This window comes from Sycon ciliatum, chromosome 3 (assembly GCF_964019385.1).
Source record: "Sycon ciliatum chromosome 3, ocSycCili1.1, whole genome shotgun sequence".
NCBI classification, from domain to species: Eukaryota; Metazoa; Porifera; class Calcarea; order Leucosolenida; family Sycettidae; genus Sycon; species Sycon ciliatum.
In genome coordinates this window covers 3,737,834-3,761,102 of record NC_088645.1, presented here as the reverse complement: position 1 = coordinate 3,761,102, position 23,269 = coordinate 3,737,834, and the positions used below count along the sequence as shown (strand labels likewise).

Sequence of the window (23,269 nt, the reverse complement as noted above, 5' to 3'; positions counted from 1 at the left end):
CATACAATATCACACCATGCCTCTCCCCCCCCCCCAAGTTGAATTCTCTAAATTATGATGAGATTTCAATTCAACTAACTCAATAAAACGCGATTATTTTTAAAATTATGTCAGGATTCTAACCCAAACAGCTCACTTCTAAAAATGCAATTCTTCGTAGTCAATTGTGGCTGTTCTGGCAGTGTCCTATGTTCCTTTTATTGCCATCCATCGCATGCAGGTCGAATCAACCATACCGAAAGTTTCAGTATCTATGAATATGACTGCCAGCGGGTTGATGTGATATCGAACCTATCAACTGGCCTTGTCTGCCTTTGACTGCGCCGCACCTGGGTTGTCTCAGTCAATGGGAGTGGGAGCTCCGCCGCACTTCTGGGGATGCTAGGCCCCGATAGCGCTCTAACAGGACAATCGCCTGTAGGCGGGGGGACATCTGGCCAGTAGGTTTGACATGGGCGCAGAAACCTTCTATTGCGCCAGTACACACGGCCGCTGGTCAGTTTGACATAGTAGTCACGTCGCCTTCCAATAGCGACAACTTGTCCTTGCAGTGTCCACCGCTTGGAATGTGGGTCCTGAATGTCCACCGTCTCGCCGATCTTCAGGTTGCCCAGTTGTCTCGCGGAGGCATTATACCGCGCATCGCTCTGCTCTCGGACAGCCGAACCTGTTTTGTCAGCCTTGTCGGCTTTGGCCTGCCACTCCGTAGCAAACGTGCGGTGTTTGGCGAACATAAAGGACTGTGAGGGGCTGCGACCGTTACCTCGGGGTGTATTCCTCCCTTCTAGCAGTCCCCACCTGAACTCGTCCACGTTCAGGTCTCAATCGGTGGTAGTCTTGTACACCAGGTGCTTCATGGCTGTGACAGCTGCCTCTGCAGTCCCATTCACCTGCGGATAGTGGGGGGTTGACCGGATATGACATACTTGCCATCGTTTACAGACCGCACTGAATTCCCTGGAGGTGAACTGTTGGCCACCTTCTGTGACCAACTCCTGCGGCACTCCGATGTCAGAAAACCACTGGCAAAGCGGCCGGATCACGTCCTTTGATCTGGTGCCCCGTGCTAGACGATCAATACACGGCCAACCGGATAAATGATCCGTGTAGACGCTATAGCTGTTTTCGCTGCAGCTGAAAATATCTACACTGGCACGTTGGTAGGGCAGGGTTAGCACTGGGTCGCGCAGCAGGGGCTCCTTTTGTTGCGACGATCGGTAGCGGCGGCATTGGGGGCAGTTCCTGACCATATTGTCAATATCGTTTGACAGTCCTGGCCAGTACACAACTTGACGTGCCCTCTGCTTCGTTCGTTCCTGGCCCTGGTGTGATGCGTGAAGATCCTGCAGCACAGTGTGGCGAAGTGGCTTTGGTATTACTATCTGGCAACCCTTCAGGATGATGCCGTTCTCAACAGACAAAGAATGCCTCACGGACTAATATAGCTGGATGCATTCCGGCAGCGGGTTCTTTGCGTTTGGGAACCCCCACTCGACAGTTTCAATGAGCTGTTGGTAGGCATTGGCGGCCTGTGCTGCTTCCTGGAGCTGCGCTGCTTTGCAGCTTGAGAGAATAGGCTGCTGATCGTCGCCACAGAGGGTAGTAACCGACGCCACTCGACCGCAATCCTCGTAGGGCAGTTTCCCAATGGCAGTGCACGAAGTGCGCATGGGGTGCGTTGGTCGTTGAACCTGTGAATTGAGCCTAATCAAGTCAATTGTGAGGCGCTTTTCAGCAGTGTTCTTTTTGTCAGCCAGCACGATTGGGTGGCACCAATCACAAGGGTCACTCACTGGTTCAATGACTCTTTCCCTCACCATCTGATCAAGATGTTCCTTGACCTGATCACGGTAAGCAAACGGAATCGCTCGAGCTTCGTTAACTCTGCATGGGATGGCGCCGTCGGTGAGCTTGGTAACCATCGTCGGACCTTTCATGGTTGGCACTGTGTTGTCGCTTAACACATCAGCGTATTCCTTAAGAATATTCTCTCGGATCAGTTCGACTTCACTCCGCACCTCGGAGTTGGGCATTTGGCCGGGAGCAGGACGCAACAGAGATAGCACACTTCTTGGCAAGTCTGCCGGAAGTATTCCGAGTTTCTTCAGACTCTGCCTCGATAGCAGCGGGCATTGCAACCCCTCATACACGTGGATCTGTGTTGCGGTCTGGCGATCACCGACCAACAGCAAAGCCGTGACCATGCCTATGTTCGTGAGGCGACCTCCATTGGCATTCAGAACAACACTGGGGTCCGGGACAAGGTCACATTCCTTGCCTCCCAGTTTCCGAAGTCCATCCAGGCTTATTGCATCGGCGTCACTGCCTGTATCGGAAAGCCATCTGAGCTTCGCTGCTGACCTTGGGTCATGGTTGTCCAGGCACGTTGGTATCTCGATGTGATCATTGTTGCCGCTGAAGTTTGCGACTTCCAGCCGCAAGTGACCAAGCTGGGGTGCATCCGCTGGGTATCTTCTCTGGAAATGTCCCTTCTCACCAAACGAATTGCAGGTCTTCTCTCGGGCGGGACATCGGGTGAGCGGGTGGGAGTCATATCCACACTTAGGACACTTGGCTCTAGGCTGGTTGCCTCCCTCCTGCTTTCGAACAGGCGGTTTGCCACTCGGTTGTGGTCCATGACTGCGAGTAGAAGACGCATTGCTGATCGACTGTGACTGCTTGCTCCGCTGGTACCGAGTTTTGCGCAATGCCTGTGCACGGCCGACTTACGCTTGTGGCATATCTTGCTGGGTGGCTTTGGCAGCTTCCTCAGCCCTGCATATCCGAACGGCATCCTCCAGCATCAGGGCTGGGGTGGACAGAAGCCTATGCCTCGTGTCATCATCACGAATGCCAACCATAAGCCTGTCGCGCAATGTCTCCTGGCCTCTCCTCTGGACGCTCGACCAGCATTGGCCATGTCGACGGAGGCTACGTGTGCAAGTAGTGCAGAACTCTCCAACTGTGAAGTCACAAGCCTTGTAAAGCTCCTTCAACACCGTCAGGAAGGAGTCGAACAACTCATTATCGTCTTGTTTCAAATTGTAGAACTCCAATCTGTCCAGTAAAGGGTTACGACGTCGTCTTACAAACGCCTCTATCGCCCCAATGATAGCGTCATCATCGTCCTCCTCGGAAATACAGATTATGTCTTGGCGGATAAACCGCCAGAGTTCCTCGTCTAAGGACTGTCTCAGTGCTGCCACTCTGGTGTCTCGGTCCTGGGACCTGAGGTGCTGGCAGCGTACAAAGTCCTCCCACGATTCTTTTCACGTCGTGAAATCTGCCAAGGTGGCGGTAGCGTCCAAAATTGGGCGTTCAACATTGATGGAGGTCTGCTTTGTGGGCTGACTTGCCCTCTGGGGTTCTCTTGCATCCTGGCTCAGCACAGCGTCTAGCAGCGCCACCATTCGGTCATCCCGGGCAGAAGCCTGCTGTGCTTGATCAGCGATCAGTTGCGCCAATCGGACGAGGGTGTAGTCCTGCCTTGAAACTGGTTCACCTTCGCTGTGGGCCAAGTCGCCGTCCATCTTGGTTGCTTCTCCACCTTCTGCGTCCATTGCTGCAATAGCACGTTGGTTCGGGTCACTGCGCCATGTTATGTTCCACCAACTAGAGATAAAACGAATCAACGTACATAAGGAAAGTGCCTTATGTACAGACTACATACATGTATTAGCGCTACAGACTACATATTAGCGCTAGCTAAATGAGCGTGCCAATTGTATGAATAATGTGATACAATTGATCCCTGTCCTCTGAAGTACATACAATATCACACCAACATGGGTGTCCCAATCTAGGCGATTGTCAAGGTGAACGCCGAGGTAGCGCACAGAAGACGCTGAAGGGAGGAGACAATCGCCGCTTTTGACTGTTACTTCCTGTACATGCTGCTGGGGAGATATAGTCAAAACCTGGCTCTTGGCGGCGTTCAAGATGAGGCCTCGAGACTTCAGCCAACCGGCCAGAGCAGTTGCCGCTGTGGTGAGGGTTCTAAGATCCTTTGCTATTGATTGTAGACCAAAGAAGGCTGCACGTAGTTCCAAGCAGTTGATATGAATGTGCTTCTCCGCCACTGTCCAAAGTCCTGATGCATGGCGATGACCACAGACTGCTCCCCAGCCAACTGTTGATGCTGCATCCGTCTGCATGACCAGGTCTGGAACTGGCAGAGAAATAGGGCGCCCGTTGAACCCCTCCAGGTGCTGAAGACACCAAGACAAATCCTCCAATGCTGCTTCGGAAAGCCGGAAGAATCGAGAGCGCTGCTGAGGAAATCAGCTCCAGGATGCTAGCAAGGCGTCGAGCCGTACCCTGCCTCTGGGCAATTTAGCTCCGGCAAGTTGTCAACGTCCGATGGACTTTGTCCGTAGGTAGTTCTAATGTCATGGCTAATGAACTGATCTGGAATCCCAGAAACTCCAACACCTGTAAGAGCTGAGGTTCTGACTTGATCAAGTTGACTTGGAAACCCAGGGCCAGCAACAGATGAATGAGATTGGGCGCATGCTGCAACGCCTCTTGAAATGATCCAGCCATGATGAGTACATCGTCCATGTACACGACCAGACGTACACCCTGTTGGTTGAGACAGGTGATCACTGGGTTAAAGGAGCTTGGTGAACTGCCGTGGAGCATTATAAAAATGGTGGTATTGCACAAACCGGTTCAATTCCCGCAGGTCGGCCACTGGGCGCATCTTACCGTTCTTTTTCGGTACACACAGTGGGCTGAGAAAGCCAGGTGTGCCAGGGGCACCTTTTCCCCGGCATTTTTTTCTTGCAGTGCCTCCACTTCCTCTGTCACCACTGCTGTCAAATCTTAGGACATCTTCCTGGGGAGTGGCTTCCACCACTGGACTGGTTCCTGACTGAACTCCAGGCAAAACCTTCGCACATATTGCGTGACTACTGAGTCTTCGGTCAGCTGACGCCAGCGTCTGGTCTGACGACCAATTAGGCCGCTCGGAAATCCCTGGACCTCCGAGGCGGCCAACCTCCAGTCCAAACCCCACTTGGGTAACTGGCTGCATCCACACTGCAGTTCTGGTGGTAGTGCCTGCAAGCACACCTCTAGAAGGAAACGTATTAGGCGCTGTTTGGCTTCGGAGGGCCGTGCTTGCTGTCGGGCTGTTGGTGTGACCAGGGTTGACACTGCGGCTTCTTGGAGTAATGTGGACGGTGAAGGACATGGCTTGCGGAGGTCCACCCATTCCTGCGGGCTCCTCTCCCTCAAAAAATGGCAGAGGCGAAGCCTCCGAAGGCTTGCAGCATTTGGTATTGCTATTTCTCTTGTCTTGTTCGAAGCTTGGCAGCCGTCTGTCTTTTCCAGCCACATGGCCATGACTTGCAGGCAGCGTATGACGTACATCGGCCCAGGCATTGTCCGGTTCCGCTCACTTAGTTATCTGCTCGTTCTGGGCAGAGCCAAATATTGACTAGCCAGGGTTAGCAAGATCTGCTGGGGCTAGGATAGAAAGCTTGCGGTGGATCTTAGATAAACAGATGGAACGTCGTTTTATGGTGAGTGCCTGTTTAGCATCTACCGGGAGACGCAGTGCCGCCGTAGCTGCCTCCTGGATTCATCATCTGCTGACCTTGCTCACCGACGTCAGGGTTTTGCTTGTACCTCAAGAATGAAGCACAGCGGGATCCACCACATTCAACAGCTTCTGCTGCGTCAGGTACTAAGGCCTATCCGGCCGAGCATCTGAACGAGGTGGCTTTCTGTCAGCAGAATATACAATGCGGGCGACTTGTGCATCCAAAGCCAGGACTAATGTAGCGGGAGTGTCCGGGCGAGGGTAGCGGCGAGAAAATGCCTGCCCGGATTTGCGTCGGAGTTCTGAGGGAAGACATGACTTGGGAAGCTTGGCAGTTTCGTACGAAACATATCGGGTAAACCCTTTCTCCTCCTCATCCCCGTCATCCACTGGCCAGTCAGTATTGTGATCCACACAGCAGACTCCAGACTATGTGTGCTACAAGACTGAGAGTACAAATCATCAGTTGCCACACCAGATAGCATCGTACAAGCGGCAGGTGGCTTGATTGTGCCAGACCTGCTGGATCTTCAGGACCACACAGGTTTGAGGGAAGAGGTTGTAGCCTAGGTGGTTCTCTCGACGTGGACCAAGAAGCAAGTGACTTCAGGGTGGGATTATTTACCAGGTCGCCATCAACGAACCCGCCACACATATGCTCAAGACCGGCTCCAGAAGCCTGAGCAGGCAGAGAAGACCTCGCCAAAGAGGAGTCAGCCGATTGAGAAGCAACTGGGATCAGGAGTGGATCAGTTTCCGGGGTACATGTACTATCCACGATCCGCGAGTCATGCTCTTGCCTGGAGTTGGACTCAAAATTTCACTGCCGCATCGACTTTTGTGGCATTCCAAAGATGCCAAACGCCTCTCGAGTGGGCGCAAGGCTTAGCCCAGAGCCCTCTGGACTAGCGAAAAAACATCCTGAGGTGCGCATTCCATACCAAAAACTCAAAACAGAAACTTTCAACGAAGCATTTCCTCGAGCAAAGAAAAAAAGATGAAGAAGAAGCTAGACTGGAAAATGACAAAATGTTTCGAGTTATGACAAACTGTCCACCAACGTAACCAGATCTTATACAGTCAGCGAGTGCGACAAAATGGCACAAAACTGACAAGGAGTAATGAGACATTCGGCGGCCTGACACCTAGCTCCAACACTTCTCCAAGGTGCAAACCAACAACCTTCCAACTTGGAAGGCTCAGGTTTAGAAAGGTCCAAGTAGGTCCAAGACACTTGCTAACTGTATAAGATCTGGTTACGTTGGTGGACAGTTTGTCATAACTCGTAACATTTTGTCCTTTTCCTTTCTTCATCATAACTATATTGGCTCACCATCCGAGTTCAAAGAAGCTAGAGTTTCCGCGTTTGAGCTGATTGATCACCTGTGGGGCAGTTTTCTTTTACCATTTTTTCTAGCAAAGGAAAACCCGATTTCGGGCTGGTATACACTGTTGTATCGAATCCCAAAGCTCCGCTATGCAAATAGAATATGGGGATCCAAGAGATCGTTTCACACCTTCCTATGGTATGATGGCTTTTAGGAGAGGAGAAACTATCATAAGGAAATGTGGGTTCATAACACTATCTACCAGACCAATGACTTCCTGTAGAGTAATACTGCAGATGCAGTTTACATGTCTTGCTGTACATCAAGAAGATGATGAAAATTGTGTAATGAGATAGATCTGTGTGCTGGTTTCTATAGACTAACCTTCACCCGATGATTCTTGTAATCAGCGATAAAGACCTTTCCATCGTTGCTCATTGTGATGCCAAATGGACCGTTGAACTGCCTCCTGCCATTACCCTGGCTACCAGAATAAAATGATGTACAGCTATCACGAACGGACCTGTAGTGATTTTGTATAGCAACCTGTAGATACACAGTAGAGATCATATTAAGTTAACAATCCTGTCCAGGTGAAAATCATACTAGCTTGTTGGCCAATCAGTATTCATCATACAATCTGTTCACATAATGGGAGAAAAAATGAACAGTATTTAAATAACCGACGAGGAGACAACAGTCGTAAAATAGCAATGAAAAATATCAATTGTGCACTCATAACCATGTATAAACAATTAAAATGAAACAATTCCAGAACGTTTTCGTGTGACTATCATCAGTGGAACATCGTCACATAATAAAAATCACTAAAACAACCAGTTATATAGCTAGAGTAATATGAAAAGAAGCATGAGAATGCAGCACAGCTAGCGGTTATGCATAACGCGAGTAGTGTGAACCTTTGCAGTGTATCTGAGAATGGTAGCAGTAGATGAATGTGGCAGCTGTGAGTGGGTGTGGACAAACTTTTTTTAAATTGTTTATACATGGTTATGAGTGCACAATTGATATTTTTCATTGCTATTTTAATATGAACAGTGTTGAAGAAGTTATCCATGTGGTCTTCATAACATACCGTGCTATGTGCACGGTGTTTCATTACAAGGAACACATATCAAGAAACGGTGTAGGAATTCACTGCCCAGGAAAACAAAACACTTCAAAAAGCTGCGCGGTGTAAACCAGGCTGAGTAGTATTGGTCAATTCTTCAGCTTTTCACTTGTCATTGCTATCAGGCTAAGCCCTATTCCCCCAGTGCTGTATTGATGAGGCCACAAAGCACAGAACCGTTGTGTGTGTGTGCGTTTTTGTTTGTGTGTGTGTGTGTGTGTGTGTGTGTGTGTGCCGTGTGTGTAGGTGTGTGCGTGTGTGGTGCCAGCCAGTTCGGTTGGTGGGTACATTTATGCCTGATTGTGTTCGGTGTGTTGCCAACGGGCTCGGCTGCTTGAAGGTGTAATGTTGTATCTGTCACCTTTGTTGAGTCCAGGGTTCATATACTTTCTATTTTAAGTATACATATCTGTTAGCCCAGAGTTTTGTATACTTTTGGGGATTTTAGGGTGATTTCCCCGAAGTTTTGGGGATTTCAGGGGGGGTCGGCCGTTCGGCGGTTCAGTAGCCAATTGAGTCATCTTTCCAAGATTCCTTTTGGGTCCCTCTCCCCTCTCCCGGGGAGACCCACGTGACCAGTTTTGGCTGTACGCAACAAGTACAAGTACAAGGGTGTGTGTGCGTATGTGTGTGTGCATGTGTGTTCGTGTGAGGGGGGGGGGGGGCTGGTGGTGAAATTACGTCCTCCGGAAACCAAACATTCTTGACTTTTTCACGTGACTTTTCTGTGAGTAATTCTGCTCGACGAAAATGTATTATTGGAAGGGAAATACTTCAACATGGTCAATGGACATGTATTCATAAATCTACAAGATCGATTGATGGGAATAGAGTCTCAGTCTAAGTTGCCATTGGTCGATTCATCACCGCTGGAACCAACCAAAGTAGCAGGTCGATCTACATGTTGATCCCAGTACAGCTTGTTGTTGTTGTTGTTGTTGTTGTTGTTTCTTTATTTTACTTCACCGTATGAACAGGCAAGATTGCCTTCTCACCGGGCCTATTGGCCCACGGCTGTCACAATATGATGAAAATGTTTAAAATGTGTATGAAGAAGAAAAGAACAGAAAAGAAGATGAAATGAAAGGAAAGAAAACGGTAGTTATTAATTTTATGAAGGGGAGGGGATATGAAATGGGTATTATCATAGTTTATGAGAGAAGTATGATATCAAATATTCTTATTTTTAGGCTATTTAGTGCGGGCATTTCATGAGAGTCATGCATGGGCAAGGCAGGATTTGGACTAGGATAGAGGACAAGAACATAATTGATGAGCATCTCTTCAAGGAGACATCGGAGTGGAGGTTGCTGAACAGAGCAAGATCTTCCACGTAGAATACGCGGCAGCGGACGACGACTTCGATTTTGAACTTTTTAGCTTTGCTGTGCTGCGCGAAGTGAGTCACTTCTTTGCGTTATGGAGTTTTGGCATCTTGCTGTCCTGTTTGCACTTTGGCTGGTGTTTTCGGGGATGACGCAGATTCCAAAAAAGCTAGCTGCTATCCCTGTCATACTATTCTTGCTCCTCAGTACCTTTGCCCTTCTCTTTCTCATTCTGAACCAAAAACTGTCAACGACGAACAGTTAGCCCAGTTATTTTGTTGCATGGCAATGTGCCTGTTGGACAAAATACAAACCATCGTCACTCCCATTGCTTTACAGCACGACATCCTTGCCTTGCGATGACTGTCGTCTTTCGAGAATGTGAATCATGCCTTCCTATGGCTCCAATAATGTCATCTGTCGGTCTTTCATGCCAAGAGAGCAACAGAACAGGAGCGAAAATTAGTCAAAAAAAAGTCGGAGAAAGTACCAACATGGTTGTCATTAAAATTCTGAAATTGGTCCACCAAGCGCAACCTTACTCTCGTCCTGACGTGTCCCTAATTCTCCTGGGTTTTTACCAATAACCAGTGCATGCCGAAGTAGGTGGTGTTATGTGTGTGCGGCAAAATATCGAGAAAAAGGTCCAACAAGTAGGAATTCATTGGTCAGAAAAAATACATCAAATAGTTGTGGCGTGTAAACCACTTTGAGTAGTAGCGTACTCGAGCGATAAGTGCACTATTTTTTTAATGTCCACCACAGATGGGGCGCTGTTCAAGAGAGGGTGATATGTTTTCAATGCTGGCATATTTGGGCCAGTGCATGCGAAAACGTGTCTTCGGGGGAAACCGATTTCTTTCAAAATTTTGAGAAAATCGCTCGGAAAGAAGAGTTATATTTTTTTGTGGCTCGATCGCGGATCTTGTCTACATTAGGAATGTCATTCCTAATCGATCTCAAGACGACAAGAGAAGCGACAAGCGATCGACTTGCACTCATCATGGACGTGACGGCGCAGGAGGAGTTGGAATGGAAGTAGCACTTGAGGAAGGGCCTCTGAGTAGACACGCTCGCGGCAGACGCCGAGCAGCACGTCGGTTGAGCTGTGCCGCTCGCGTGATTATCGTCGGCGCGTCCGAAGAGATCGGCAAGGTTTACTATCGACGAGGAAGACGACAATTTATTTGGCAAGTCATGGGTCGGAGCAGTCGGCAACTAGCAGCTGTACTGCTCACAGTGACTCTGACGAAGCCCCAGCTAAGCGTCCGGGAGTGAAAGACTCCTGTGTTGAGGTTGAAGGCGAGTCGAGAGCGGATGAATTAGGCGAAGATTCTGTAGACTCTGCAAGCGACGATGAGCAGGACGCGCTTCAGAGCATTGCCGCTGTGGACTCACTGATTCTCGAAGGCTGTGGCTGCGTTCGAAACTACCATTTCAGCAGCTTCACGTCAAGCGCAATCCTCCATTACGACGATGAAATCCAAGGACCTCGGCATTTTTTATATTGGTGTGCTGGCTGCGCTGCACGCATGACGATCCTGTCGACTGTCGTGCATCAGTCGACAGCTTCCGCAATGGAACGGACGCGCATCACATTTGGATAAACTGTGATGGGATACATCGTGTGTGGAACCGTGTTTATGCAGCTCTATGATTTTGGTTGGCAGAACAGGACTGTGTGCAAGTGGACCGGCAAGGAGAACAATAGCTGTCATCCTGGTGCACATAGAAATCTGTCAATGTGCCTTGGAATAAATTTAGTGCAGAAGCGGGAGACAGAGCGCAGCAGTTTATTCTGAACTACAGCTGAGTGTTCAGCCTCCCGCTGTCTGCTGCACCAAGAGGGAGAGGTGGGGAATCTACCATAAACTTACCTACATCTGTCGGCTACAAGTTTGTCCTTTCGGAACATGTCGAGCAGTCTGGTGAATCGCAAACCTTGGGTTACCGTATATTTTTGTATCTGTGGACTAAGAAAATTAATGCAAGTCCATCGAGTTCATGACGCGACGGATGGATATGTGCAACAAGTGTGAGCTGCTCCAGGACGATATTCGTTCGCCTCGTGCATAGGATGAAAAGAATTCTGCAACGGAGCCACTCCGTTGTGACCATGTTGTCTTTGTACAAAAAGAACGCGAGGGAAGGCTTGTTAGCTCAACGTCGCAAGAACTTGCTGGACAATGTTGCCCGGTTTTGACTGGAGAACACGGCAGCCTTTATTGAATGTCTTGGCCAATTCTAAAGGCTGATACGCAAAACTGTTGCTTCTTTCAGCGACACTGTAGATAATGCATTATACAAGGCATATTCTATGTTGGACAATGCCATAGAAATCATGGTCTCTATGTACTTTCAAATGTGATATCCAACTTCATCTTCCACAGAGGTGTTCTCTAGACCCCTGTGATTGATTTTCAAGAAAGAAAAAAAATTCCAAAAAATTGCCCTTAGACACGGTATTGCATGCACTGGCGCATTTACTTCATCCCGCATAAAAGCAAAGAAAGCACGAAACAGAGCCTAAAGTTTACTGAAACCAATCAAACTCAAAAAAAAGGGCAGCAAGAACTGTGATTTTTATTTTGAAACCACCAGTTCAATGACATGGACAAAAGCAGTATCAAAAGATCACCAAACTTGCACATGAGCTTGTTTCCAAGCCGGGAGGGTGGGGAGGGTGGGGAAGGGGGGGGGCATTATACAAGAGACGGGTTTCTTTTTTTACTGGCTCTTAGAGACTGGGGCAAATTCGAGATAGGGATCTAATCGCGAGAGCACGATATTGGTCAATTCTTCAGCCTTGCAAGCTGTTGCATGCTGCAATCCTAGCACAACTTAGTACGGCTTCTGTTGTAGTATCGCTATCATCGTCTCCGGCAATGGGCATCAAAGATTAAAGTTATGCAGAACTGCGACAACAAGGCACAATCATACAATGGTACTGAGACAATCGACGACCAGACACCTAGCTCAAACACATGTACCAAGCACCAACCAACAACTTTCCAAATTTGACGACTGAGGTGTGCAAAGTTCTAAATGAGTGGAGTTAAAGTGCAACAAAGATCTGCACAAGCTATGTTGCGGGGTAACAAAGAATGCCGAACATTACAGGATGATTAATGCGACTAGTAAGATAATTGGACATACAGATCTTACTCCAACTTGAAGACGCAAAGTAACAGACCACCCAACCCGAAGGTATGTAATTATGCATGAAGAGGGGAAGCCAAGCGAAGACGATTTTTTTTTACAATGATCACAGCTCACAGGCAATGAAAATGTTTTCATAGTGGGGCATAGTGATGGTGTGGCTTTTTTCCCTCAGCCGACCTAAGGTCTCGACGTCATGGGAATTGTGACAAACATGCAGAAATGTTCCTACTTAACTTCACGTTGGTGCAAATATAATGGGCAAGTTACTAACTTGAAGTTAGGGTTGGTTCGAGTATTGCCGGTGCGCGATGGGTGTCACCAGCAGTGGGCCTCTTGCAACCCGCTCCCGGGTCATTGTGATTATGTGAAGTAGTGCAGTCGTAACAAAACCATACGGTAAATAATCACAAGGCACGGGCGGCAGAGTTAGGCAGTGCCCAACTCTTGCAATCTGCTCCGGCATTGATCAAGTGCAATTTTGACCGAAAGTGGCTTGTGAACCGTTCGCGCCGGAGGCCGCCGGTGCCGGGAGCCAGATTTTGTCAAAATTTCAAGCCAAGACTCGTCCTAAACTTTCCTAAATTGAAGGTAAAGATGAAGTCAGTTTGCCATTCTTGTAGTCGCTTCAAGGTCGCATATCAAGTCAGCATCCCAATCCGTCCTTCTCGGATGATCTGCTTGTCAGTTGTGCAACTTATGAGACAACATATAATTGAAACAAATAAAAAATGTGAAGGATACATTGGCAAGTTCTTGAAACATCATCAACGTTTGCATGCATAATTTCGATAACATCTCTTACTAGACTGCAATAAAAGGTGTAGAAGTAGTTTCATAATCTCCAGTAAAAGGTAGCACCGAGTGGCCATCACTAAAAGCCCTTGAGCTACTGAAGAAACAGGGAATTCAAGCTTCAGTTGACTAACCTGTGGTACCATTTGGGCGCATTCTGTACTACTTTGTAGTAGATTCGGTACTCGAACCGTATGCCGGACGGATCGGCAGCTGGCTCACCGCCCGGTGCTTCCAAGCGCCAATTTGGCTTATATGAACCAACCCTTAGGTACAATTTAAAAAAATATTCCACAGATGTACGTTTCTCAGTATTGCTGGTGACGGCTCAACAGGTGTGCTTGTCCAAAAATGTATCGTGACCTTAGGGAGGCTGTTGGTCATACTTTCAACATTTAGGCTCCTCCTTTTATACATCAATAATTATTTCCTTCATCCTTTAAGGCAAAACTTCATTGCATTTTTGTGTTCCTGTCATGATATTTCGGTTGGCATTAGACAAATATGTCCGTGATCCATCTCCTACATAAGGTATCAGTGGTGTTGTCCATTGATCTTACAGGCATTGGAACCTCCGAAAGCATGGATTCCTTTCGAAAAAATCGGTGAAGCATAACCGGTTCTGGACAGGATGTCCACAAAACACAACTCCCAGCAAGGCGCATGACACCAAAGTGTGAAAATGAGAAGCAGTTTGAAAGGCCGTGTGGCTTGAAGAAGGGCCCAGAAGCCGGCCAGCCACTGCTGTACCAGCACTATGGTGCACATCCGCACACAGCCAAAATCAACGAACGTGGATTTGTTGGGCAGGGGAAAGCAAAAGTGTTCCACCTTAAGAGAGCATGTCTGAGAAGACCAGAACTTATGTGCAATTCGATCTCTCAGATTTCGCTCAAATTTTGCACGTAGGTTTGCTTTGGGATGAAGATAGACATTCCAAAGCCCGCGCAAAATCTTTTGAAGGGAACCATGAAATTGGTATACTCCTCAATATTGGCGCGATTTATGGGTCTACAAACGAGCCACGGCACAGCGTACAAGAACAAGCTACGAACAAAACTCCATCAAGCCAACATTACCTCACCTTAGAAGAGTTCTTGGGGCAGCACCACTTAGCCACGCCAGCATCCCAGCAGACGAGGGCAATCATCCCTTGACGCCACAAATGATCGTCTTGAAAATAGCCAAATTACAAGCGCTGATAAAACTGCGAGCTACGTCCTCAATTAGCAAACACTATACACCGGCAGATAGTAGAACACCTCTTCTAGCACTGAGGACATGTCCCCCATCATCCTTTTTGGGTTTTCTTGAAATAAACAATTTTGAATATTTCCACTCGACCATTCTGAAATACGTCCAAACTCATACCTGCGAAGGAAAGCTCGCCCCTCCGCGAAGTCTAGTCAGCAATGTCTACTCCAACACCACTCCCAACGCTGCAGAACAAAGTGCATTGTTGACTCTGACAAGGAAAAGCAGCTGTGATCACTTGTCACCCCAAACGACAAGCTTCTCCTTGCGCCACCAACATTTTTTTGTGCAACAGTTGATGCAAAAGTGACTGAATTTTTGCATGTAGTTTTTAGATTTTACTGCGAGAGGAATGAGGAAATCACGTGCCTCGTGACATAAGAATGCCAGGTCTCGTAGATCACGGTTCAGCAGTTGTTCCGAGTCGCCTTGATCAAGCGCACCTGCACTTACATGGATCACCCGTTGATCTAGATCGGATCAAGTGCATCTTGATGTCCAGCGCATGCCGTGTTGTAGGCCTTTCAGCCGGGACTTTCCCTCAACATGCAGCACAGAGACTAGGGCGAGTAGGGTCAAATCACGTTGTTCATGACGTACGAAATCTGCCATGTGGGCGTACCACATACCCCATGCAACCAGTGTAGGATGCGCGCTGGTCAACTCCAAGCGACCTTGATGGCATGGAGCACGGTCATTCCTTGCTGTTGCAGATTTACGTGGATCATCAGATAGCCCTTCCCCAAAGGTGCTCTTTTAATTCGCACTTTGTGCTTTATGCGTTCCTCAAAATATGCTGAAAAAGTGCTCTTTTTGCAGTAAAAACAGGCAAAAAGTGCTCTTTTTTCAGTGAAGCATAGCCATGATACATGTTCAGATCTGAACCCAAGCTGAGAAATGAATACGCACTCTTCCATTTATGGGTCCACGAAAGGCAAAACAGGAAGTAAAGTTCAAAAAAGCCACTTTTAACAGCATTGTGTACTAAGTACAAGCTTCACCAGCTACGCTACTTGTTGCCCCCCAAAAAAGCGGCGTGCCAAGGCCCATCGAGCATAACTACCAGCGCCACAGCAAAAGTCATGAAGCTCACAGTTGGAGCAAAGAACTTGGCGATCTCCATGAACAAATCGTGTCTCGGCAATTTGTAAAGGCTGCGGAACAAAAGCTGGCAGCGCTGGAGGTGAAAGTCAGCAGGATGCAGACTCGATGTCATCAGGGAGTGAGTCGTCATCAGATTCAGAAGAAGAGTGAGGCTGGACTACTTTAATTGAAATGAGCCGGGTGACATCTGCAAATAACTATCTTAGATATGCTGCTTTGTTTTCCACTCTGCAAAGCGTGTTTGCAGCCATAGATCGCTTTGGACCAAACTGGAAAAAATCAAAGAAGTTTTGATGAACGGAGGAAGTACTTGCCTTACCATGTAGTGCTCTGGCTCCTGATTAGGATGGTCTCATTCGTTTTTCTCTGTTGTGACTGAAAGTGGGTGAAAACTTGAAATGAAGGTGCCCAAAATTGTCCCGAAGTACCGAGTGACGTGACGCCGGACTTGACCACCACGAGTACATTCGTCGCCAAAAACGAAGTCCAGCCAGTATGCTGGTGGATTGTGCCAACTGTCCGATGTACGGTGCATTTGTGCCTTCTGAACTCGGACACTGATGTGTACGTTGTACACAATGAGAACGTCAAAAAGGGACAAAACAAACAAAAGTCGACAGCAGTATGTCGCACTGGTACTTCCGTTGCGAAGCTCAAGTTAGCTCTTTGTTTTGTTTCTGATTACGAAGGAGTAAAAGGATGTTTGTTTGCTGTGAGCGTAACACACATACATCTTACTTGTAAATGACTTCGTTGTATGGTGGCGATGCAGGTGGCGATGCAGCCCATGCGGCTCTGAAATGAAAGACGTCGGAGCTTGTCATCTCCGTCTTCACCAACTAGGGGTGTTATCGGGTAGTAGGGTACCTGTGCTACCGGTAATCAGAGCGGGTATTCAGGTTCCAGTTTGTTCCTGAGAACCCGATCTGGTAGTGGGAGTACGTTGTTTTTGCAACGGTGCATGTGAGAAGCATGGCTATGTGCTTAGTGTAAACTTTCTATGTAGCACAAGTGCACACTCACAGTACAAACGATGTCAAAAATACCCGATAGGGTACCCGTGCTACCCGGATGGAAATACCCGAACTCGTTACCCGACCAAACCCCTACCCGCTGCAGCCCTATCAGCAACATCGACAGATGAATTGCCTCCACGTAGCTACATTGCGTTCCTTTGAGGCTCAGGTTGTTGGGTTTATCGCCTGCCGGAGGTGTACTGTTTTCTGCATACGCACTCATCATCGTGTTGTTCCTCACCTGAAAAGTTCAAAACATCGACGTACTTTCGTGCTCACAAAATAATACTAGATCATCTAGGAAGAAGTCAAATTTGAACACTCGGCTCCTTTTTCATTTTGATTTGGCTGCTGCACTTGGGTGTTTGGCATTCTTCTTCAGTACAACGTATCCATATGGCCATCTGGGTTGGATCACGGAGTTCAAAAGGCACACGTGCACTGTACATCATGGTACATTGGAACAGCTGGCTCGATCGACCAGCACATAGGCTTGACTTCGTTTTTGACGACGAATGTGGAGGTCAAGTCCTGCGCGACATCACTCGGTACTTCGGGACAATTTTGGGCAACTTCCTTTCAGGTATTCACCCACTTCCAGTCATCGCAGGGAAAATGATGAAGTACAACATCGTGATCAGGAGCCAAAATACTACAAGGCAAGGCAAAGAAACATTTTGGTGAATACAAGCCTGATTTTCAAGATGCACTGTTGCCACACAAGTCTGGCTTTAGCATTGCCATACATAGAAATACCTGTCTTATATAGAAGCCTGTCTCATGTAGACGCCTGCAAAATTCTCCCCAAAAGTCATCTAAGCCCCAGCTTTTATACACCGTCACGCGGATTTACGCATCTATGAGGGACATCTACAGAACCTCTTCTGTAGAGGCGTGCTCCTGCCTCGGCACACACCTAAACCACACAAAGGACCAGCTCGCGACTATCAAGAGAACTCTGTTAGAAAACTCTGGCTCCAAGCCGCAATTGCTTGAAGCCTTTCACCGAACTCGTAAGCACTACAGCCTACTATAGCCAACTCCCTACTGCAGTGAAAACGTCTAGCTTATAACACTTGCATGCCAAGAACTCCATCAGCAGGCTCGAAAGAAGGTGAAGACAAAGCCTGTGACTTTAAAGTGTGATCCCTAACGAAAGTCACAGCTACATGTAACACGAAACGAGGATGCATGTCAGTGACATGTGCGACCTTCTGAACATTCTCCCCTTCCCGATATGTTGAAAAGTAACATCGAAAAGCATATCGCAACTCAACAAGCAAATTTCCAATGCGACAAAGGCATTATTCCGAAAAGCTGTTGAAGTAATACAGCAAATGTGAACACATTCAAGAAATAGTGAATCAAACTTTCCTTGAAATCAGTTTCACAAACGCCTCCGGCTGGTTGTTGTCACCTAGCCAATGTGACACCAGGGGCTTTAGCACAAGCCAAGCGGAAATAGTCGCGTGATAGGGCGTGTCTTCTCCTTGCCGCCCACAAGCACCTTAGCCACTCGTACATGTCCATCTGGACCAGAAAAGACTGCCGTGATTCTTCCCAACGGCCAGTGCCCTCGTGGCGTGTCGGGATGAAGAACTAGTACCATATCTCCAACAGCCAAGGCCCGATTGATCTTGATCCTCTTGCGACAATGGCATTGTTCCTTATAGCTGTTGAACAAACACAGCAAATGAACAATGCGACGCTACCCATCTTACACCGAGAGTCTTCATCGTCGGCAGGCTTCCATCATTAAGCTCCAATGCAAACAGCCGGTCCGCCGCGGATATCTCGGCTAAAACGGCAGGCGTGTCACTCAGCCACTTCCGTGCCTTTATGCCGGTTTCATCCCAGATCAGTGGCAACTGTTGGTACATCTGTACTGCCAGTTTATCGTTGGCTACTGCATCAGGAGTAGCTTCCATGAATGTTGACTTCAACATACCATTGGCGCCTAGCGGGCGAGTCGACAGGTACTTCGATGCATGTTCCCGCGTCACAATAGGGGCGTTGGACGGCGAAACGTTCAGGCCAAAGACCAGCCGCTCAAACTGGCAGACGTCTGGTTGAGTATTTCTCTCCGGTGGTCGCCACAAGAAACGCAAGTACGGTTGGTCCTCGGAGTGATTTCGAATCTGAAGGTACTTCGAAAAGTACATCTCCCCAATATCACCGATGATGGTTGCCGAGTTGCGCCGCCGCAATCCGAGTAGCACCTCCAGTAACTCTCGCTGCAGCCTAGGGTTCGGCTCTATGCAGTCGCTGAATACCATGCTGTAATTGTCGGCCAGTTGTGATTTCTGGCCATTCCACTGAAGGTGAATCTCGTGTCCAGCCCTGTCAAGTTGCCGCATTGACTGCTCAACTTAAGTCTTCACACTGCGGTCCTTCATGTGCCAGAAAGGCTCAGGGCTGATGCCGCCTTGATCAACTTCCCGTTGCAAACAGGTGTTAAGCCGGTTCAGGTGTACGCCACAGTAGGTGCTGTTGTCACGGGTTGGTCGATCATCATTGTTCAATACAGCTCTGATACATGTCCAACCTAATGGCATTCTGCGAGCTAGCGACTCTCCCGGCTTGCCATTGACTTCCTACCAGCAAGAATGCAATTCACTATGATCACTGCCAATTAGAAGGTCCACTGATTCCTCGGTGAGAGCCGTGAAGGGAGCATATCGCAGGTGGTCCCATTGCTCTGCCGCATTCGCCCAGTCAACGGCCTTCAAGTTGCTTGCGATGTTGTCAATAGATAACACCGTTAATTTGGACTGGAATGTTCCGTCAGCGCTTTCCACTGTGATGTTGACCGGCGTCGTGACGAATGTTTTCGTCAACCCGCTCAGAAGAGAAAATGATGCCTGCTGCGGTCTTCCTGCCACCCTCAACTGCCCGGCAGCTGCAGTGGTTATGTAGATGGTAGTGCTGCAATCGTCCAACATAGCGTTAACCCGTAGCCGTACTCCTTCATGCACAAGCGACACCGGGAGGATGCGTAGCGAGACCGATGTTAATCCTTGTGGCCGATCTTCTCCCAGATTCGGCTCCCCTTCCGTGATGTTGCATGCTTGGATGGAGCAATTAATAGAGGCTGGCTCTCTTGCAGATGTTGTTGCCCCTTTTGTGCTGATTGAAGCTGTGGGAGTGCTTGACGATGCTGCACCACCGCTCATGGCTGCTTCAGACAGGTTCCGTTTCTGCTGCGGTTGACGATCATGAAGCAGCTGGTGATGTGTCTGACTGCAGCCACTGACACCGCACTTCCTGTTTCTGGTACAGGATGTCCCTCGATGTCCAGTGCCAAGGCACCTATAGCAGAGGCCTTTCTTCTTTGCTGTTTCCCACCGCCTGCTGGGCGACTCGCTCTTGAAGATGTCACAACTCCATGAGGCGCATCACATACTGCACACTGGATTTTGGCAGCGCTCTGACCAGAGGCCAGGAATGACGACGCGTGGGCTCCGGAGCTGCCACCAAACGTTGGCCGACTTCTTGCAGGAGCTGGTTTAGTCGGCAGCGCCGCTGCATGATGACCATCCGCAGAACTGACTCTGTGGGCCATCTCCGCTGCTCCAGTAGCAAATTCTGCCTCGAGAGTCACCCATTCCAATAGCGTTGGTACACTGCTGGGTTTCGTGTTGTTGTGACGCCAACGGTTAAGCTGGGTCAGCATGGGCATCGGCAGCTTGTTTTGCAGCTGTCGGAACAGAAGACCATCGCCCAGCTCATAATCCTTGCCTGCTTCCGCCATGTTCACTATCAGCACATCAAGCAAATCGGCAAATCTCTGCAGGTCTCCAGGCCGGCCTGTCCGGAGGGCGGGGAACGACTCTATTTCCTCAAATTGGAGGTTTTTCTGCCTCTGCTCGCCACCAAATTTCCTGTCTAAACGGTTTACGGCAGCTTCGTAGGCATGGGCCGAGTAGCCTAGGCTCTCGATGGCGACCAATGCCTCTCCACCTAAATACTGCTTCAGGTGCAGCAGCTTCACCTCCGGACTTGAGCTCGTCTGCCCAACACAAGCCATGAAGGCTGCTCTCCAGGCACGATAGGCTCTCTTGTTGCCTGTGAACGTTGGAATGTGTATGGGTTTCAGCCGCCGGAATATCTTTTCCGATGACTGCTGATGCTGCGTTTGCCCTGGTGCTACTGATGGCACCGGTACTGGTGCGGCAGTCGACCTGCTGGTTGCAAACCCATGGCCTGTGGAGTGGGCGTGTTCCACAGACTAGCTGCTGGCACAGTGTGCACGCCAACAACACCACTGGCACCAGCCCACTGCCGAGACGCAGCTGTAATTACTGGTGACTGAGTAGTGGTGTGACGGGTGTCAACGGATTGCTGGAATAGCATGGCAGGCGCGGATCCAGGCGACCTGCCGATTGCGCTGAATAGCGTTGCAGGTACGGATGATCCAGGCAGCCTGTCGATTGCGCTGCTTCCGCTGACTGTCTGCTGGGATGCAGGCATCTCTGGCCTCATTCCGTTTGCGCTGTTGGCGCTGGCAATCTGGAGTGCTAACGTTTCAGCCGGTGACACAGGTAGGTTGCTGGTCATGCTGATCGCTCCAACGCCGTTCGCGATGTGTGCGCTGATCAATCCCCATGGCGCTGTTCCTGCAGAGGTCACATTCTGTGCGCTGTCCGCGCTGGGCTGAATTTCCGACGCGTGCACAGGCTCGGATCCAGGCGGCCTGCCAATTGCGCTGAATAGCGTTGCAGGCTCGGATCCAGGCGGCCTGCCGGTTGCGCTTAATAGCGTTGCAGGCAAAGGTGCAGACTCTGGATCTGACGCATGTGGTGCGCTGCTCGCGCTCATCTGGGGAACAGCCGCGGACAAAGGCGGACCGCTTGTCGCTCTGTCCGCGCTGTCCAAATGCCCGGTGGCGCCAGACTCTAAAGCGGCAGCAGCTGGCGCGCCGCTCCCTCCAACCTGCGCCGCAGCCGCGGACAAAGGCGAGCCGCTTGCTGCTCTGCTCGCGCTAACCTGTGTCTTAGACGGAGTGAGCGCTCCGTGGACCAACGGCGTCTCTGGTCGCAACTCATCCGTGCCCATGGTGACTTTCGGTCCGCTTTCGCTGACCGCCTTGTATTTGTACTTGTCTTCGCTGACTTCAGCAAGACCGTACTCCGTTCCCCGGTGCTGGTCTGCACCTAAGCCTTGCTCTACGCCATGGTAGCCGTAGCCGTACGCTAGTCCACGTGCAGCAGTAGACTCCGAGGCCTCAACTGAACTTCCGCCATGCGCGTGCTCCGGGCTCCAACCCAACTGGGCATAGTGCTTGCGGCAGGTCCGCTGTACCCGTACCCGACCTCCGAAGCTAGTTCGCGTCGAGCCTGGACTGGGTGAGGCCGCTGTGACCGCCCAGGTAGTCAGTTTCCTCCGCGTAACTACGTACCTGCCCACGTACGTCCTCCAAAATGCTCTCGGTTGCGGTGGTGAATTGTTCCTCGAGCAATTCCGCTTCCCGCAGCGTTACTTCCATACGCTTCTCTTCGTTGGTTGAGCTGTACAGGTTCATGATAGCACTGGTGGCGCTGTCATAATGTGAGCTTAGCTCGGCTAGCTCGTCGTTAGCTTGCTCTCCTCGCACTCCACCATTCATGGAGCGCACGAGAAGTGTCCGCCGCACGTTGGTAAAGTATTTTTAGCCACCATTTTTTCTCTAAGCAGCTTGCTAAGCTTCTCGCGCTTGTTCTCTACTGCCGCTGGTTCATCTCGGTGGTTTGCTTCCTCGGTGCTGGCGGTCCCGTCCTCCGCGGCTTGGCTGTCTTTCTCCTTGTCCTCTTCGACTGGAGACTCCATAGCCGCGCTTAGGTGGAACGTTCAGCACTTACGAGGTTGACTCGACTTAATTAACCATCCTCTGCTACCAATATGTTCTGTAGAGGCATGCTCCTGCCTCGGCACACACCCAAACCACACAAAGGACCAGCTCGCGACTATCAAGAGAACTCTGTTAGAAAACTCTGGCTCCAAGCCGCAATTGCTTGAAGCCTTTCACCGAACTCGTAAGCACTACAGCCTACTATAGCCAACTGACAACTGCAGTGAAAACGTCTAGCTTATAACACTTGCATGCCAAGAACTCCATCAGCAGGCTCGAAAGAAGGTGAAGACAAAGCCTGTGACTTTAAAGTGTGAACCCTAACGAAAGTCACAGCTACATGTAACACAAAACGAGGATGCATGTCAGTGACATGTGCGACCTCCTGAACAGAACCTGCTGGTAGAGTAGGCGTGTACACGAGTCTTGTCCTGGGCACCTTTTTTCTTCTTTTTTTCAGCTCCAGTAAAGCTGCATGTTTCATTGCAAAGCCGTCCTCGATTGTTGTGTTTGTTGTTCAAACGAATTGGACATTCAATGAAGAAGGCAGCACACATAACAGCCTGATTGGATTTTCTCGTGGCATAGGACGGCCACACGGAGACACTTTGAGATTTTCTCAATATAAAATGCTGTATGTACGATACAGACTTCAATATGTGCGATATCATAATTGTTCGAGATCTACCACATCGAGCAGACCGGGTTCCAAACACACGCTTACCGATGGCTAGGCTGCCGACCTGACTGGACAAATGATCCCTGGCTTCACCCGACGCCAGAA

The 23,269-nt window shown here is 49.3% G+C and overlaps 1 protein-coding gene across 1 annotated transcript in view; it reads right to left on the bottom strand.

Annotated features, from left to right (window-relative positions):
• LOC135811232 (uncharacterized) overlaps positions 1-23,269 on the bottom strand; it is a 362,326-nt gene that overhangs the window by 163,124 nt on the left and 175,933 nt on the right. Inside the window, exon 11 of the mRNA XM_065324432.1 lies at positions 7,258-7,419. Coding sequence (XP_065180504.1) covers positions 7,258-7,419 — 162 coding nt within the window. The remainder of the gene's footprint in view (positions 1-7,257; positions 7,420-23,269) is intronic.